Here is a 19,121-nt window from a genome sequence, read left to right as displayed (position 1 = left end):
GTACTATGTATATTTCATCTGTAAGTCATTTGTGTCTTGGTATATTTGACAGGGTTTTTTTTTATTCTCCATTTAAAAAATTCAGGTTATCTTTTAAAATGAAAACTTACCTTTTTCTCTGTGGTTGCTTTCTTTTTTGTTATGCTGAGAAATCTTTCTCAGACCAAGAATATAAAAATACATTTTTAGTATTGATCCAGCTTTAGTTTTTTTCCAAAGAGCTGTGACTCCAGCCCTTTGTTTTAATAAGTCATCTTTGTATCTAACTACATATCTTTATGTGTAGTTGGCAGTTCATGTCTGTGGGTTTCACATCCATTAATTCAAGCAACTGCTGATCCTGGGGAAAAAAAAATGGATGGTTGCATCTCTACTAAGCATATATAAACTTGTTTTACATGTGGTTATTTCCTAAACAACAAAGTATAACAACTGTTTATGTGGCACTTTCTCTGCATTAGGTATATTAAAAACCTCAAGATGATTTAAAGCATATGGATGTACATAGGTTATATACAAATACTACACCATTTTATGTTAGACACTTGAGCGTTGGTAGATTTTTCTATCTTTGGGGGTTCTGGAATCAATCCCAGTTGGATACCAAGAGACTACTCAAGTGTGAATGTTTTTTAAGGTTTTTTATTTTTAATATCGGTTGTCTTAATACTGCTCCCAAAAGATTATAATAATTTACTTTTATAAAACATGGGCTAATTGTGTTATCACTGTTATTAGGTTTTTATTAGGTTTATTTTTTTCTTTGTTCAACATATATTAACAGATGTTAAAAATTTAAGATTAAACAGGTATCTTTTATAACTAATTTTAGGGACTAAAGGCAGAAGTTTAAAGAGAATTTTCATGCAGTATTGAGATCTGTTATATCTGGACAATTAATAAAAAAGGTTTCTTTTTTTTTCTTTTTTCTTTTTTAGAAAATCTTAATATAAGTGACAAGATCAGAATTTCTTGGCTAACATCTCGGGGTTTTTTTGTTGTTTTTTTCCTATATTGATATATTTTATTTATAACCTTTGCTAAAGAAATTGTTTTTCTGTTTTTATAGTTTTGGTAAGCAGTTTGGAGGAAAAAGAGGATGTGATTGTCTTGTATTAGAGCCTTCAGAAATGATTGTGGTAAGAGCTTTAAAGAATGCTGAATTGTTTTTGATATGCTTCAGTTTTAACTTTACATGTAGTAGGCTTTTAACACTTAAGGAGGTTTTATTACTATGACCTTTTAGAGGTTTTATCAAGTAGCATCAGAACCATCTATCAAGTTTATCAAGTTTATCTGTTTCTGTCTATTCAGACTTTTTTTGATCCTCAAGAAGTGTCAAACATGATACACTTATATATAACATGTTGCACATTTGGCATTTTTTACCCCTTGTACCAGAAAAAGGGGGCCATGATATTTCAAGTGATTTTTTTTTTTTTTTTTTTTTTTTTGTGGTGGAGTTTCGATCCTGTTGCCCAGGCTGGAGTGCAATGGTGCAATTTCAGCTTACTGCAACCTCCACCTCCCGGTTTCAAGCAGTTCTCCTGCCTCAGCCTCCTGAGTACCTGGGATTATGGGTACCTGCCACCACACCCAGCTAATTTTTGTATTTTTTTTTTTATTATTAGGGAGAGGGTTTCACCGTGTTGGCTAGGCTGGTCTCCAACTCCTGACCTCAGGTGATCCACCTACCTTGGGCTCCCAAAGTGCTGAGATTACAGGCAGGAGCCACTGGGCTGAGCCTGAACTGATTTCTCCATTCTCATTCAATTTACTTTCTCGTTCAATTTTTCCTTTTCAATAAACTTCGAATTCTATAGTCTGTGTCCTAGACTAGAGAGAATGAAGTAGAGAAAAGTAAAAAGACATGCAATTAGATCCAAGTAAGAGATGGTCTTAGTATTTTCACTTTTAAATTATTTAAGTTAAAGTTTTATTTAAGGGTGTATTTAAGGAATAATTCTTTATTTTTTCTTAAAAAAGCTAAGTAGTTAATGTAACTTTAGAATATTGTTTTTGTTTGGGTAGTTTTTTGTTTTAAGTATTAGAAGAATCAATAACACAGCTCCCTTTTACCTTGTTCTAAGATGAACTTACTAGAAAATAGCATATACTGAATGGACTCATTGTCCTACTGGGATCTCATGTAGATGATCATGTCATCTCATTAGATTTGTTGAGAAGAGAAATTGAATTCTTAATGAAGCATTTTAACATAAGGGCTCAAAACTAAGCTCCTTTTCCATTTCGTGGTGCTATAGTCAGATTGGTATCTTCAAATAGTTTGTTTTCTATTTGAAGATCATCTTCAACTGGATCATCTATATAACCATGAACTCACTATCCCTAATTTTATATGAACAACTGGATTTTAAGCTCCTACAGGGCAAATATTATGTCTTATTCCATTTGTATCTCCTACAGTATTGCAGATTGCTGCCTGCATAGTAAGTATTCAGTGAACGTTTTTTGAATTCAAGTTTGTTCAAGGATGGAGTATGTATTGTTTCATATTTATTTTCTTTAAGCACTGAGTATATGGGATTCCTATTAGAGCCTCAGAATTCTTTCTTTTAAATGTATGTATTGAGGAACATGGCAAGAAAACTCCACAGGCAGTATTGATTTTCTTACTTTACAGTTGATGTATTTTGTATTTCTCATAATATATGCAGAAGAATACTGCTTTTACTTCAGTGGTATATGCATCCTGTTTTAGTGCTTATTGTACATTATGTAATATTTTCATATGAGGAAGAAAAGGAGAAATCGTAGACATAGCTAGAAGTGACATTGTTGGTGCAATTGATGAAATCCAAATATGGACTGCAGATTGGATAATATCAAATTCCCTGAGTTTGATAACCATACTGTGGTTCTGTAAGACAAAGTCCTTATTGTTAGCAGATATATGTTGACATATTTTGGGATTAGGAAGCATTATATCTCCAATATATTCTTCAGTGTTTCAGAAAAACAAGTATTTTAAAAAGCCACATCAAGTACATATATTTATGTCTGCTAATTTTTAAATTCCAAAAATTTAATTAAATTTATTGATGACTGGTATAGTTTTAAATGCTTTATGAGTTATAGGAGAAAACAATCCAAAATAAGTGAAATTTTTCAGAATTGTTAAAAATGCCTGGTCGAGGTATATCAAATGGTTTTGTCTATTTGTACAAATTTGAATAACTCCACTGGTGATTGGAAATGTCTGTTACTTAACACATTCTTGATTACCTGATAAGTTAGTCATCTTAATCTGACACATTATAAAGTAATCTCCTTGTTTTCACTTTTTTTTTTCTTCAAAGAAACAGAGTCTTGCCCAGAGTGGAGTGTGGTGGTGTGATAGCTCACTGCAGTCTTCAACTCCTGGGCTCAAGTGAGCCTCTTGCCTAAGCTTCTCGAGTAGCTGGTACTACAGGTTCACCCCACCATACCCAGCTAATTTTGTTGTTGTTGTTGTAGAGACAGTCTTGCTATGTTTCACAGGCTTATCTCGAACTCTTGGTCTCAAGCAGTCCTCTCACCTCCATCTCCCCAAGTGTTGGACTTACAGGTGTGAGACACCATGCCTAGCCCAAAGTATACTTCTAGGGTAGAAGCATTATTTAATGTAAGAATGGTGTATAGTGATAAAAGGATAATTGTATCAAGGTTAAACAGTACTGAAGCTTTACATGCCTTGAAAATATATAAAACAAAAACTGTCCTTAGTAAAATGAGAACTAGACAAACACACAATCACAGTGGGAAATTTGTATTTTTATTTTTTGTGTGTGTGTTGAAGTTTTGCTCAATCATCTAAGCTCAAGTGCAAGGGCAAGATCTCAGCTCACTGCAACCTCTGCCTCCCGGGTTTAAGTGATTCTCCTGCCTCAGCCTCCCAAGTACCTGGGATTGCAGATGTGCACCACTACGCCTGGCTAATTTTTGTATTTTTAATAGAGACAGGGTTTCACCATGTTGGCCAGGCTGGTTTTGAACTCCTGACCTCGAGTGATCCTCTTGCCTTGGCCTCCCAAAGTGCTAGGATTACAGATGTGAGCTGATGTTCCTGGCCAGGAGATTTTAATATACCTCTAAAGTAGCTGACAAAACACACACCAGGAATCAGTAAGAATATTGAGGATTTGAACCTCATTATGTACACATTTTACCTAAGAGACATAATAGGGAATACTACACCTGTCAACAACAGAATATGCCTACTTTTCAAGTGCACATGGAATGTTTCTTTTTCTTTTTTTCTGTTTTTGAGACGAAGTCCTGCTCTGTCGCCATGCTGTAGTGCAGTGGCTTGATCTCAGCTCACTGCAACCTCTGCCTCCAGGGTTCAAGCAATTCTCCTACCTCAGCCTCCCAAGTAGCTGAGACTACAGGTGTGCACCACCATGCCCAGCTAAGTTTTGTATTTTCAGTAGAGACGGGGTTTCACTATGTTGGCCATGATGGTCTAGATCTCTTGACCTCGTGATCTGCCCATCTCAGTCTGAGGTCAGGGATTACAGGAGTGAGCCACTGCAGCCGGAATGGTTTTTAAATTTGACCATATGCTGGGACATAAAGCAAGTCTCAAATTTTCAGGATTTAAAATTTTATAGTTTCTGACCACCATGAAATTAATTTAAAAACCAATTATAAAAACACAGCTAAAACAAAATACAACTTCAGAAATTCAGACGTATGCTCTAAATCGCTTGTAAAAGAAGAATTACTTAGAAAATTAGAAAATATTTTGAATGAATAAATGTGACATATTAAAATGTGTGGAATTCATCTTAAGCCTTTCTTGTTAAGAAATTAAAGCCCTAATGCTATAAGAGGAAAGGCTGACAGTGAGTTAAGTATCCATATCAGGAAATTAAAGAGCAGCTTATGAGTAGAAATCACAAACCAAGAAGTAATAAAGATCAATATAAAAATAAATACTGGGCCAGGCACGGTGGCTCACATCTGTAATCCCAGCACTTTGGGAGGCCGAGGCAGGTGGATCACAAGGTCAGGAGTTCGAGACCAGCCTGACTAGCATGGTGAAACCCCATCTCTACTTAAAATACAAAAATTAGCCGAGTGTGGTGGTGTGTGCCTGTAATCCTAGCTACTCAGGAGGTTGAGGCAGGAGAATTGCTTGAACCCAGGATGTGGAGGTTGCAGTGAGCCATGATTATGCCACTGCACTCCAGCCTGGGTGACAGAGTGAGACTCCTTCTCAAAATAAGTAAATAAAATAAATAAATATCATAGACATAAAAGCAAACTTAGAATAATGAGGATTGACAAAGGACAAAGTTGATTCTCAGAAAAGAGTAGAAAAATTTATTAACCCCTGTCAAAGATGATCAGAAAACAAAACATGTCATACAGTCAGTATCAGGAATGAGAAAGGATACACTACTATGATCCAGCAAACATTTTAAAAATTCTAATAAGGGAGATGATATTATGGAAAGCTTAAAGCAAGTAAGTTTGAAGTTTTAGGTAGTCAGATTCCTTAAAAAAACACAAATCACCGAACTAGCACATACATATAAAAACAGAAGATCTACACAAGCCAGTATCTAGAAAAGAAAGTGAATCTGTAATTTACAGACCTTTTCATTTAGAAATTCAGACTCATGTGGCTTCACTGGTAAATTTTGCCAAATATTTACAGAAGAAATAATACTTAGCATCTAACAGGAAATAGACAAAGTTTAAATTCTTCCCCTTATTTTATGAGCCTAGTTTGACTTTTATAACAAAGCCTAACAGGACATTTTACAAAAACAATATTATAGGTTAGTATTTTTAAATGAAAATAGATGTAAAAATCTTAATATTTTAGGTGGTCGAATCCCAGTGATACATATAGAGAATAAAGCAACATGACTAAATTGAATTTATTTCCAGATTTGCAAATTGATTAGCATTTGAAAATGTGTGAAAATATGTTCACTACATAGATATAATTAGAGAAAAAAATTAGGTAATAATTTCTATAGATGCAGGAAAAGCTCTAATCAAAACTTATTGATGATTTTAAAAGCTTTTAACAAGCAGGAAGAGAATGAAACTTTCAAAACCTAGTTGTTACCTGCAGAAACCCTATAATAAACATTGAAAACTTTCTCCCAACATTTGGGACTATATGGAGAAAGCTCACCATAACAAAACTATTGGCTAGGAGATGCATTTAGACAAGGGAAAAAAGAGATTGAAAAAAAATTTAGAACTGTGATTTACAGATGACATGATTTGTCATGTAGAAAATGATTTGTATGTAGAAAACCCCAAATTACCTACATGTGAACTTTTGAAATTCATGTCATTTCAACAAGGTCATTGGATACATGTTCATACACAAATATCAGTTTTATTTCTACTTACAAGCAAGTAGAAAATGGAAGTTTATAACCATCAAAACCATCTGTATACATCAGATTAAATGTAAAAAAGGTTGTAGGAGACCTTTACGCAGAAAACTATAAAAAGTTGTTTTTAGATCTTCTTTAAATCAGTTGAGGCATATATATTTATATTTGAGATGGAGTCTTGCTCTGTCGCTAGGCGGGAGTTCAGTGGCAGGATCTCAGCTCACTGCAACCTCCGCCTCCTGGGTTCCAGCGATTCCCCTGCCTCAGCCTCTTGAGTACCTGGGACTACAGGTGCATACCACCACGCGCAAATTACTTTCTGTAGTTTAGTAGAGACGGGGTATCACCATGTTGGCCAGGCTGGTCTTGAACTCCTGACCTTATGATCCGCCCACCTTGGCCTCCCAAAGTGCTGAGATTACAGGTGTGAACCACTGTGCCCAGCCAATATTTTTAAAATAAAAATTATCTCAAACTTTGTCTAAAATTTAGTGCAATCCCCATCCTAATTCTAACATATTTTTAAATAAGGATAAAGAAATTGATCTGTAACATATATGTCATGTAAGGGAAGAAGAATACATTTATAAAAATACTTAAGCTGGGTGTTGTGACACATGCCTGTAGTCTCAACTATTCCCATCTGTGAATAGACACTGCACTCCAGCCTGGGCAACATAGATTCCATCTATAAAACTGACAAAACAAATAAAACACTTAAGATTAAGCTTAACAAATGTGCAGAAACAATGTTTTTAAATGCCCTCTGAAATAAAGAATTAAACTTGAACTAAAAGGTGATACAGTGTTCTTAGGTATGGAGTTAGCATCATAAGAATATTACTTTTTCTTAGTTTACATTATGAATTTGATGACATCACGCGAAATATACCATCAGGTATAGTGTTTATTTTGTGTTTTGCCTTTTGTGCCATTTAAAAGAATAAAAAAGCAAGAAGAACTGGAAGACACCTGAGAAAGAAGAGCAATTTTAGGGGAGCCATGTAAATCTTTTAATCTTCTGCAAACAATTCAAAAGGAGAAAAATTTACTCTTTCTCCTAAAAAATAAATGATTTTAATATATGTAAAATTTTGGTATAATTGCACCAAGAATTATTATTTCTGGTGATTTTAAGAGACAGTATTTTACTTGTACATTCCTAAGGTAATATGTCCCCAAGCACAAAAAGAGCCAGTTGTCTCATTGTTGGTGTTACTAGTGGTCTTTTTTCTTTCTCTTTTTAGACAGTCTTGCTCTGTTGCCCAGGCTGGAGTGCAGTGGCACGAACTCGGCTCACTGCAACCTCTGCCTCCCAGGTTCAAGTGATTATCCTGCCTCAGCCTCCCAAGTAGCTGAGATTACATGCACACGCTACCACTCCAGCTAATTTTTGTATTTTTTGTAGAGATGGGGTTTCACCATGTTCATCAGGCCAGCCTCAAACTCCTGATGTCAAATGATCCACCCACCTCAGCCTTCCAAAGTGCTGGATTACAGGTGTGAGCCATTGAGCCCAGCCTACTAGTGGTCTTTTTATAGTTTTTTGTACAGTCATACACTGCATAGTCATGTTTTGGTAGTGACAGACCACATATATGACAGTGGTTCCATAAAATGATAATACTGTGGTTTTACTGAACTTTTTCTGTGTTTTGATACAAAAATACTTTACATTGTGTTAAAATTACCTACAGTGTTCAGTAATATGCTTTTACAGTTTGGTAGCCTAGGAGCAATAGGCCATACTATATTGCCCAGATATGTAGTAGGCTATACTGTCAATATGTAAGTATACTCTATGATCTTCACACAATGACAGAATTGCCTAACAGCTAATTTCTTGGAACATACCCTTATTATTAAGTGACACATGGCTGTGTATGTGTGTAATATAGATACACATTATATGTAACTAATTGTAATTAATTTAACATAACACATACACATAAACCTATATACATTTATAAATATTAGTATCCAAGATAATATAACTAGGATTTAATGGTAATGTTGATGTTGTTAATGTAAAGCAATTATGTATGTATAGGTAATTTTTATGTGTATATTATGAAAAGTTCCATTATACATTTAATTGGAATAATTACAATTTATAATTATAGTTAATATAATTAATGCATAAATAAATGTCATTAGTAATCAAGATTTTTATTTTAGCATAAGAAGTGTATAAAATTAAAGATGTTAAGAAAAACTCCAGTCTAGGCTGGTCCGAGTGCAGTGGTGTTTACAACTAATTGATCACAACCAGTTACAGATTTCTTTGTTCCTTCTCCAATCCCACTGCTTCACTTGACTAGCCTTTAAAAAAAAAAAAAAAAAAGAAAGAAAAATTCCAATCTAAAATGTCAATAGGAAATGTCAGCATCAACACATGACTATTTTTTCCTCTTAAAAGTATTTACTAGATTATTCTACCTTAAGAAAAAAATGTGTTTCCTAGGGTTGTCCATTCCAAAAGCTTAGAAGCAGTGACATCCAAGTAGTTAAACCATTCCTAGTGGTTATAGAGCTCAGATTATGATGATAATGAATAGGTACTGTTTTCCCACTAAAAGGATAACAAACCTTCATTAAGTTAATGATTTATAGCAGGCGTGGACATCAAGAAACAGATTGGGATTTCCTTCTCCAGTAAGCAGAGAAATATTTAAAATTATTGGGCTTCTCTGAAAAGTATCAGGATTCTGTGAACCTTAATACTTGGGGTCTGTTTCTTCTTTTTCTATATTTGAGGTGAGATTTTTACCTGGAAAGTCTCTTCTATTTGTATTCATTGTGATTGCTGATAGGTTTGAATTTACTTTCACCACATTATGTGCTTTGTGTTTGTTCTAGCTTTTTCCCTTCTTTTTGTTTTTGCCCTCCTTTAAGTTTTTTTTTTTTCCTTCCTCTCCTCCCCACCATACTCTCTTAGAAATGGTGTTTGGGCTCTTCTTTTAGTGCTGATTCTGACGGTTTTTAAATTCGTACTTAGGCTGGGCACAGTGGCTCACATCTGCAATCCCAGTAGTTTGGGAAGCTGAGGTGTGCAGATCACCTGAGATCAGGAGTTTGAGACAAGCCTGGCCAACATGGTGGAAACCCATCTGTACTGAAAATAAAAAAAAATTAGCCAGATGTTGTATGTGCCTGTACTCCCAGCTACTCGAGAGGCTGAGGCAGGAGAATCACTTGAACCTGGGAGGCAGAGGTTGCAGTGAGCCGAGTTCGTGCCACCACACTGCAGCCTGGCCAACAGAGTGAGATTCTGTCTCAAAAAAGAAAAAAAAAAATCTACTTAAAAACACCTGAAGCCAATAAGTAGCTAAACTTAATGAGTTTAATGCTAGTATCCAAATGTAATTCCTATTGTTGTTCAGTATTTTAACTTTATGTATTCCATAAATTTTGCCTTAAACTGTTTTATGCAGTCATTATTTGTTCCTATTTAACCATGTATTTAATATTTTTTGCTTTTAATTCATTCTTGTATATGAGACCATCCTAATGGGAACACTTGTGTTATGTTTAAAGTACTTCCGTTAAAAATTCTTTTCTGAAGATCTTCTGGTGTTAAGTATCTCAGGTGTTTTTATTTCTTTTTTGTCTGAAAATAACTTTATTTTTCCTCATTCTTAGAGGATTGTTTTGCCATTAACACAATTTCAGGAGAACTATTTTTTTATTAACAATCAATACTTTTTTTTTTTTTTAACATTCGTTGTTTTTTGAGGAGTCAGACATTAATTGCCTTCGTGATCTCTTTTTTTCTCTCTGGCTTCATTAAAAGTCTTCTATTTACATTTTTTCTGTAATTTGGTGTTGTAGTTTCCAATTATCCTGCTTTGGATTTGTTGGACTGCTTTAGGTATCAAAAATTCTTTTGTTTTTCCTTGAATATTGTCTTGTTCTATATCACCTTTTTGAACTTTTTTTTCAATCTGTCCTCTATTCTAAGTTTTCTAATTTTTCACCTCTCGATGATGAATTTGTGCTGTTTGTTGAATAAATCTTGTGAATTCATCTTCCCAGTTTACAAACTCTCTTTTTAGTTGCATCTTAACATGGCATTCACTTCCTTCATTTTTCTTTTTTTCTTTTAACCCTTTTCCTCTTTATCTTTGGTAATTTTATTGTCCTATGTTTAATTTTGTTTTATCTTAACTCAGTTGTGTTGAGTCTCCTGATGAGCTTGTCAAAGACATTCTTCATCTCTATTACTATGTCTCTTGTTTCTAACATTTTCATTTTACTTTTATATTTTTCTTTTGTCTGCTAAAATTCTCCATCGATGTGTGTTGTCTATACCTTTTCCAGTGAACATATAACATATTAATAGTTGATTGAAATTCTCTGTCTAGTAGTTCTAGCATCTGGATCCACTCTAATTTCTGTAGACTGCTCTGCTGATTGCTTTGTCTCTTGGCAGTGTTTTGTTTTGTTTTGTTTTACCTTTCCTTTTTTATGTGAGTTATAATTTTGGATGTAATGCTAGGCATTGGGTATAGGGCTGTACCTTTTAGGCCTAAAGATGAACATGCTTCTACTGGAGTTGAGCTTGGTTTGGATTCTCTTGCTGTTATGGTTACTTTCAGTGCACCAGTAGTTTCAAATTTGTTTAGTGTTACATTGTCCTTGAGTTTGCTGGAAGATTTTTCTCAGTGTTCCTGCTCCACTCAGTTTTAGGACTTCTCTGTGCTCTTGTGCTTCAGCAAGATCTCTTCATTTTCTCATCTCTCCTCCAAATGTAGATTGCTATTGGTTGTTCCTTATTGCTTGCTAGCCTGGCAGTGGGGAGGAGGGCACTTAGGGCTTTCTTGTCCTGGTCAGGCCTCTCCTGCTGGGCTGCTGTTTATCATCTCTGGCTCATTTTCAAGTTTTCTTTTGTTGGAAAGTTTTTAAATTATGTCTTTCTATTCTCTAATATTTTTGGTTTATTGGAATGTTTTCAAGTGTAATTCTGCTTTTTGGGCGGGCTCATTATTTTTAATTATGTCTTACATCCTCACATGATTTTGATGTAGTTGGGGTTTTTTTTTGGTGTGTTTGTCTATGAGTTCATAAGTCTTGGAACTGTAGGTACGACAGTACTTTGAGGTTTGTGTTAAAGTTGCATTTTTGTTGGCCGGGTGTGGTGGCTCATGCACGCCTGTAATCCCAGCACTTTGGGAGGTCAAGGTGGGTGAATTACCTGAGGTCAGGAGTTTGAGATCAGCCTGGCCAATATGATGAAACCTCATCTCTACTAAAAATACAAAAATTAGCTGGGTGTGATGGTGCATACCTGTAATCCCAACTACTTTGGAGGCTGAGGCAGGAGAATAGCTTGAACCCAGGAGGCAGAAGTATAGTGAGCCAAGATTGCACTATTGCACTCCAGCCTGGGTGACAGGAGTGAAACTCCTTCTCAAAAAAAAAAAAGTTGCATTTGTATTTGTTGTTTCTGCTATTGCATATTCATAGTGCTGAATGTCTTTCAGTTTACTTGCATGCTTGAGGTATTATGAATTCAAACTATAGATCTGCATGAGGGATGGCTTGTGGTTTTGAATTCTCAAGGGAAGGGAATTTTTGTTTGGTTGCTTCCCCTCCTCCCCTTCTCCCAGTGCCAAGCAAGTTTTCTTCCTGTCCCCTTCTGCTTATGCCTTGCTTACCCTTGTAACAAGGGTGTAGCTGTTTGGCATGAGCTTTATGAGTAGGTTTCTCTTAGCTTCCTCAACTTTGGTAGAGTCTCTCGTTTCATCTCTTGTCTCTCTCACTCCCTAGAAACATCTGAGTGAAAAGTCTTTTCTTTAGAGTTTAACAGAAACTGTCTGGTAGATCAGGGACTTTATTAGTTTCCCAAGTTCAAGTATTCTTGGTTTTACATCATTCTTGGCCTTTGGATTCTGTACCTTTTGTGCCATTTCGTTCTCTTTGTGGTTTTATTTTTTTAAAATCTTACATTGTTTTTAATGCAGGCTTTAATGTTTTAAATACCACAATTCTGTTATTTTCAGTGGGAACCTTGTTAAGGGCATTTAATTCTTTTTATTCCTGAAATAAAAGTCATGATTAGGTTTTTCTTTGAAGTTGATACTTTTCCCAAGATTTTGAAATGTAGAAAGCCCTTTCTTTCCATTTTTACTCTGTAAAGCATTTGTAGTTTAAATCTCTGCATTGCTCAGTAAGTGGTAGGTATTAAAAGATCTAAGAATCTTATAATATTGGACTTTTGCCTAAAGTAGATAATCTGTTTTATCTTTTGGGATAGGGCAATATGAAGTTGTACTTTTTAGTCACACTTGGGTTTTGAGTCCTAATTCACCTACTTGTGTGAATTAACTTTTTTCTTTTCTTTCTTTCTTTTTTTTTTTGAAATGGAGTCTCACTGTGTTTCCCTGGCTGGAGTGCAGTAACGCGATCTTGGTTCACTGCAACCTCTGCTGCCCAGGTTCAAGCAATTTTCCTGCCTCAGCGTCTGGAGTAACTGGGATTATAGGCACCTGCCACCACACCTGGCTAATTTTTGTAGTTTTTAGTAGAGACAGGGTTTCACCATCTTGACCAGGCTGGTCTTGAACTCCTGACCTTTTAATACACCTGCCTTGACCTCCCAAAGTACTGGGTTTACAGGCATGAGCCACCATACCCGGCCTGTGAATTAACTTTTATGAGAATCTGTACCATCTGTTACAATAGGAAAAGTAGCTATGTAATAGAGTTATTGTGAGCCTTAAATGAGGTAAGTTAGTTTCTGGTATACGGCCTTGTGCATACCTTTTGAGGACTTTATACATAATTCCAAGGGCCTAATGTATTTGAGGCAAAAGGGAAAATTTAATTAAACACCCATTTTGGCAGATATCTTGAATATCAGGTGAACAAAGATGAATATATTACATAATACAGTTCCTGCCTTAGAGAGCTTGTCATCTTATTAGTGATGTTGATATGCTTACTGCTATATAAAGAGTAATAATACCTTTCTGGAGTGGAGGAGAGATTGGTTGAACTAGGTCCTAAGATGTAGGTAGGAGGCCAATATGTTGGCAAAGAGGGAATGGGCTTTTAGGCAAAAGTGACAGCTGCATATGTAAAGGTGTGAAGGCAGTAGAGAACATGTCCCATTTATGAGAAGTCTAGGTGTGTATACACAATAAGCCAGTCGAGGTCTGAGAAGAGGAATATCTCTTGTGATTATGGAAGAGATAGCAGTTGTGATAGGTAGTGTCTTAATGATAGCATATGAAGACAGAATGGGTATGATAACACAAATTGAAGAATTAAGTTACTTGGCAGAGTATAAGTTATTTATAGGGGCACGTGAATAGTCACACTGAGTTGGCTGCTACTTATTCTTCAACTCACACTGAACAGAACACATTAGACATCAGCTCTTTCTGAGAAATCATTAGGAAATTTTGCATATCTCATGAAAATTTTTGTTGAAAAGCAAATAAGGGAGCAGCTTTTCCAGGATTGTACATATAAGGTGATAAAAGTATTTTGGGTATGGAGTTTATAATGCCTTTGAATATCAAATGTAAGAGTTTAAAATTTATTTGATGTAAACATTAGAGGTCCGTTGTGGCAATTTGAACAGCAAACCTTAGTAATGGTGATTATCTGGGTGATTGGTCTGACCGTTCATGAAAGAATTGGAGAGGAACATGCCTAAAGCAGCAGGATCACCTATTGCTGTAGTCTGGGACTGAGGTTATTAAGACTTGAATAAAGGAGTGGTGGTAATGGGAATGAAAGAGCATTATGAGAGGGATTTATAAAGAATTGGCAATCTGAGAGAGAACCGAACCTAAGATTTGGAAGACAAGCAGGGGTACTGAGAATGTTGATAAGATACAGTAGTGTCTCACACCCCCATATCCACAGTTTCACTTTCTATGTTTTCAGTACTGTGGTACTTTTGAAAGAGAGAGGAGCTAAATGATGAGAACACATGGACACATAGAGGGGAACAACACACACAGGGGCCTTTGGGAGGGTGGAGGTAAGAGGAGGGAAAGGATCAGGAAAAACAACTAATAGGTACTAGGCTTAATACCTGAGTGCTGAAGTATCTGTATAACAAACCCCATGACACAAGTTTACCTATATAATAAACCTGCGCTTGTACTCCTAAAAGAGAGACCATATTCATATAACTTTTTTTTTTTTTCAAGAGACAGGATCTCTGTGTTGCCCAGGATAGATATTAACTCCTAGGCTCAAGTGATCCTCTTGCCTCAGCTTCCCTGGTAGCAGGGACTGCAGGCACTTGCCACTGCATCCTCCACATAACTTTTATTACAGTATATTGTTATTATTATTGTATTATTAATCTCTTACTGTGCCTAATTTATAAATTAAACTTTATCATAGATATGTAAATACTGAAAAATATGTGGCATATATAGGATTTGGTACCATCTGCAGTTTCAGGCATTTAGTGGGGATCTTGGAATGTATCCCCCTCAGATAAGGGGCCACCACTGTGCTTGGGTGGGTGCCTAGGAAATTTTTGGTAATATCAAGAGCTCTGGCATTAGCAGAGAGAGTAGTTATAGGGGAAAACTGAAACCACCATTTGTTATTTATTAGATGTGAGCTTAGTTATAAAGGTAGATTTTAGAGCATGTCAATACGCCTTTATAAAAATAGTCATTTAAAAAATTATGGCATAGTCTGTGATTGGACAGGCAGTGCAGTCTTGTGTCAGTGGCGTAAGCTGTTGAGAGAGAGAGGTCTATGTTCCTACTCACCTTTAAAAAAATTTTTTATTTTTTTGAGACAGGACTTTTGTCCTGTCGTCCAGGCTGGAGTGCAGTTGTGCAGTCATAGCTCACAGCAGCTTTGAATTCCTGGGTTCAATCCATCTTCCCACCTCAGCCTCCTAAGTAGCTGGTACTACAGGTGGACACCACCATGCCTGGCTAATTTTTTTCCCCCTGTAGGAATAGGGTCTTGCTATGTTGCCCAGGTTGCCAACTCACCTTTAATAAGTACCACTGTTGTGAAACTGGAATGTCACTAACATCTTCAGATTTTCCTTTGCCGGAAGAAAGTAGAGATAGTAATACTTGCTTACAGGGCTGTTGTGTGAACTAAGTGCTTAATATATATGCATGCGGGCCCATTTTAAACTCCTAACAAATGTTAACTTTACATTTTATTTTCCTACTTAAAAGATGCCAGCCTTACTTGTGGCTATTGTCATGCATTAAGATAAAAATTAAAGAATATTGCATAACGTTTTCGTTTTATTTTTTAACAATTAGCTGAAACCATAACCATGATTGTTTGCTAAGTACAGTATGTACATAATCAGGCAGTTTATAGTAAGAGGAACTCTGAAGTTGTAATTATTGAATGCGTAGGTGTAGTTAACAGCCTTCATTTCTGGTAAGTGACTTTACCTAGAGGATGTATGTTTATGTGCACGAGAGAGACTGTTTCCTGGAAGGAAACTGTGGTCTCCAGATCTTTATGATAACATCACCTTTAATCTCAGACTGTTTTCTTGAGGCAGTTTCTTGTAAGAAGTAAATGAAGCTTCCTTATGAGCCTGTTAAGACTCCACAGACTGTCAATAATACATAAAATTTTGATATTTAATCGGGAATATGAACATGTGTTTCAGGTAGAGAATGCCAAAGATAATGAAGATAGTATTTTACAAAGAGAAATACCTGCTAGACAATCTCGAAGAAGATTTCGGAAAATTAACTATAAAGGAGAGCGCCAAACCATTACTGATGATGTGGAGGTTAACAGCTATCTTTCTGTGAGTATGTTTAGGAACACTTCATGAATCGTCCTTAATTTTCGTATATAGTATCTTTAAATTATGCATATGGTAATATCAGCACGTTGGGCTCTGTGTGTAAAAGTTTGGGGCAGGTAAATATATAATCTTTTTAAGTGCTTCTGTTTGGTTGAATTGGTTAGGAATATTCTTACCAGTGGGAGTTCTGTTTTTGCTTTTTTATTGCTGTTTAAATAATAAAAAAAGTTGTTAGGCTGGGTGAGGTGGCTCACACCTGTAATCCCAGAACTTTGGGAGGCCCAGGTAGGTGGATCACAAGGTCAGGATTGGAGACCAGCCTGGCCAATATGATGAAACCCTGCCTCTACTAAAAATACAAAAATTAGCCAAGTGTGGTGATGCACACCTATAGTCCCAGCTACTTGGGAGGCTGAGACAGGAGAATTGCTTGAACTTGGAAGGCAGAGGTTGTAGTGAGCCAAGATTACGCCACTGCACTCCAGCCTGGGCAACAAGAGCAAAACTCTGTCTCAAAAAAAAAAAGGGAAAGAAATGTAAGCTCTGTCTTCAGAAGTCTTTAATTTTGTACTTGTGAATAGCTTCTTTTTAGACTGAAAAGTAGTTAAATCAAGAAATAAGGATAATCTTAAAAAATCAGGTGTATTTTTATGGGAGAGGTTTCATAGTTACCCATTTCCAAAGGAGTCACAATTTCCAGAATATTTAAACAATTAGTACAGAGCATTTCCTCTTGTTTGCATGTGTTAAAAGTAATAATAAAAAGGATGGTTGATTACAGTGAAATTCCAAAGGATGTGTTTAGTTCTTTCGATTGTCATAAACAGATATTTACTCATTCCGTGTCAGGTGTTAGGAATAAAAAAGATTATTTAGAGAGTTGTTTGTACTGAAATAAGTGATAGATTTAAGGCAGCTCTAGTATTTGTCACATTTGCCTAATTGCATTGATTCAGTACAGTAATGTGAAATAGTTCTAAAATTTATCATATCTAGAACCACACAAGGTTTATTTCCTGTTATTATTTAACAATTTATTTCTCTTTTTGTACAGTAAATTTCCACATCACTAATTAAGATGACCTATTTTGCCTTATGCAAGTAATATATGTCTTATTTTTGAAAAATTAGAAACAGATTGTTCCCATCACACAGTTATATAACTATTTGATGACATTTTGCATATTCTTGGATAAAGATTTTCAACATATAGATAAATATGTAAGGTTTTTGGCTAACTTTTAAAAACTTAAATATATAAATTTTTCTAACTTTAAAAAACAAATATATAAACTGAACATCTTTGAATGCTATGAAATGTTTTTTTCCATTATTCCTAATGACTACACAGTACTCCATTATAATAATATTCTGTAATTTATTCACTTCCTGATATTTGATTATTTACATTTTTTCCAGTTCTTCTTCTTTGTTTTTTTTTTTTGAGATGGAATCTCACTGCGTCGCCAGGCTGGAATGCAGTGGCGCTATCTCGACTCACTGGAGCCTCCGTCTCCTGGATTAAAGCGATTCTCCTGCCTCAGCCTCCCAAGTAGCTGGGATTGCAGGCACACACCACCACACCCTGCTAATTTTTGTATTTTTAGTAGAAACGGGATTTCACTATGTAGGCCAGGATGGTCTCGATCTCTTGACCTTGTGATCCGCCTGACTTGGCCTCCCAAAGTGCTGGGATTATAGGCGTGAGCCACCACACCCGGCCAGTGTGACTTTTTTTTAATGTAGAATGAGCATTTCTGTAATAGTAATAACATTTCTAAAATTCCTTTGAGTATTGCTGTAAGTTTGCAACATTTTTTTTGAGATACAATTTTTTGTAACTTTATTGCGATAAGTATAATGCACTACTCATATTTAAAGTGCTCAGTTTGTGCCAGGTGTGGTGGCTCATGCCTATAATCCCAGCACTTTAGGGTGCCAAGGGGAACAGATCACTTGAGGTCAGGAGTTCGAGACCAGCCTGGCCAATTTGGTGAAACCCTGTCTTTACTCAAAATACAAAAATTAGCCAGATGTGGTGGCACATGCCTGTAATCCTAGCCACTCAGGAGTCTGAGACAGGAGAATCACTTGAACCCAGTCGGTGGAGGTTGCATTAAGCCAAGATCACACCATTGTATTTCAGCCTGGGTGACAGAGCAAGACTCTGTTTCAAAAAAAAAAAAAATGAAAAGTGCACAGTTTAATCAATTTTGACATATGTATAATAAAACTTTGAAACCATCACCATAGTCAAGATTATGATTCCGTTCATCACCCTGACGTTTTGTCATCTCCCTTTGTAATTCATCCTTTCTAAATCCCCTTCCTCAAGCAACCATTTATCTGCTTTTTGTCACTGTGGATTAGTTTTGTTTTCTAGAATTTTATGTAAATAACATCGTATAGCGTGGTTTTTTTTTTGGAGGGATTGGGCTTCTTTCACTCATTATAATGATTTTGAGACCTTTCCCTGTTGTGTCTATCAAAAGTATTTTTCCCCTCTTATATTGGTGAGTAGTATTTCATTGTATGAATGTACCACAATTTGTTTCTCTGTTTGCCTGCTTTTGAATATTTGGATTGTTCCAGTTTTGGGGAATTGCTAATAAAGCTACTATGAACATTTATGTACAAATCTTTGTTGATACATATACTTCCATTTTCCTTGGTTAATACCCAGGAGTGGGTGACTGGTCATATGGTAAATGTATGCTTAACTTTATAAGAAACTACCAAAATTGTTATTTAGTGTGGCTGTTGCATTCTACATAATTTGTGTTCTTTGAGAATAAGTTTCCACATGCTCACCAACACATTGTATTGTTACATTTTATTATTATTTTTAAAAATTCTAATAGTTATATAGTGGCATCTCATTTTGATTTTTATTTACATATCCCTGATGACTTACAATGTTGAGCTTCTTTTCATGTACTTATTAGTCAGTTGTATATTCATATTCTTCTGTAAAATATTCAAATATTTTT

The 19,121-nt window shown here is 35.7% G+C and overlaps 1 protein-coding gene across 6 annotated transcripts in view; it reads left to right on the top strand.

Annotated features, from left to right (window-relative positions):
- Nucleotides 1-19,121, top strand: part of RAPGEF6 (Rap guanine nucleotide exchange factor 6) — a 236,183-nt gene that overhangs the window by 93,074 nt on the left and 123,988 nt on the right. For 5 of the 6 annotated variants that reach the window (XM_012446998.3, XM_012447211.2, XM_012446922.3 and 2 more), the window contains exons 5-6: nucleotides 1,070-1,139; nucleotides 15,988-16,131. In XM_012446998.3, coding sequence (XP_012302421.1) covers nucleotides 1,070-1,139; nucleotides 15,988-16,131 — 214 coding nt within the window. The remainder of the gene's footprint in view (nucleotides 1-1,069; nucleotides 1,140-15,987; nucleotides 16,132-19,121) is intronic. The other variant, XM_064366293.1, reaches the window with a different exon arrangement.

Source organism: Aotus nancymaae, unplaced genomic scaffold (assembly GCF_030222135.1).
Source record: "Aotus nancymaae isolate 86718 unplaced genomic scaffold, 86718_ANA_hifiasm-v0.15.2.pri h1tg000064l_1, whole genome shotgun sequence".
Classification (NCBI taxonomy): Eukaryota; Metazoa; Chordata; class Mammalia; order Primates; family Aotidae; genus Aotus; species Aotus nancymaae.
The sequence above is the reverse complement of the archived record's forward strand: the minus strand, read 5'-3'. Positions and strand labels throughout refer to the sequence as shown.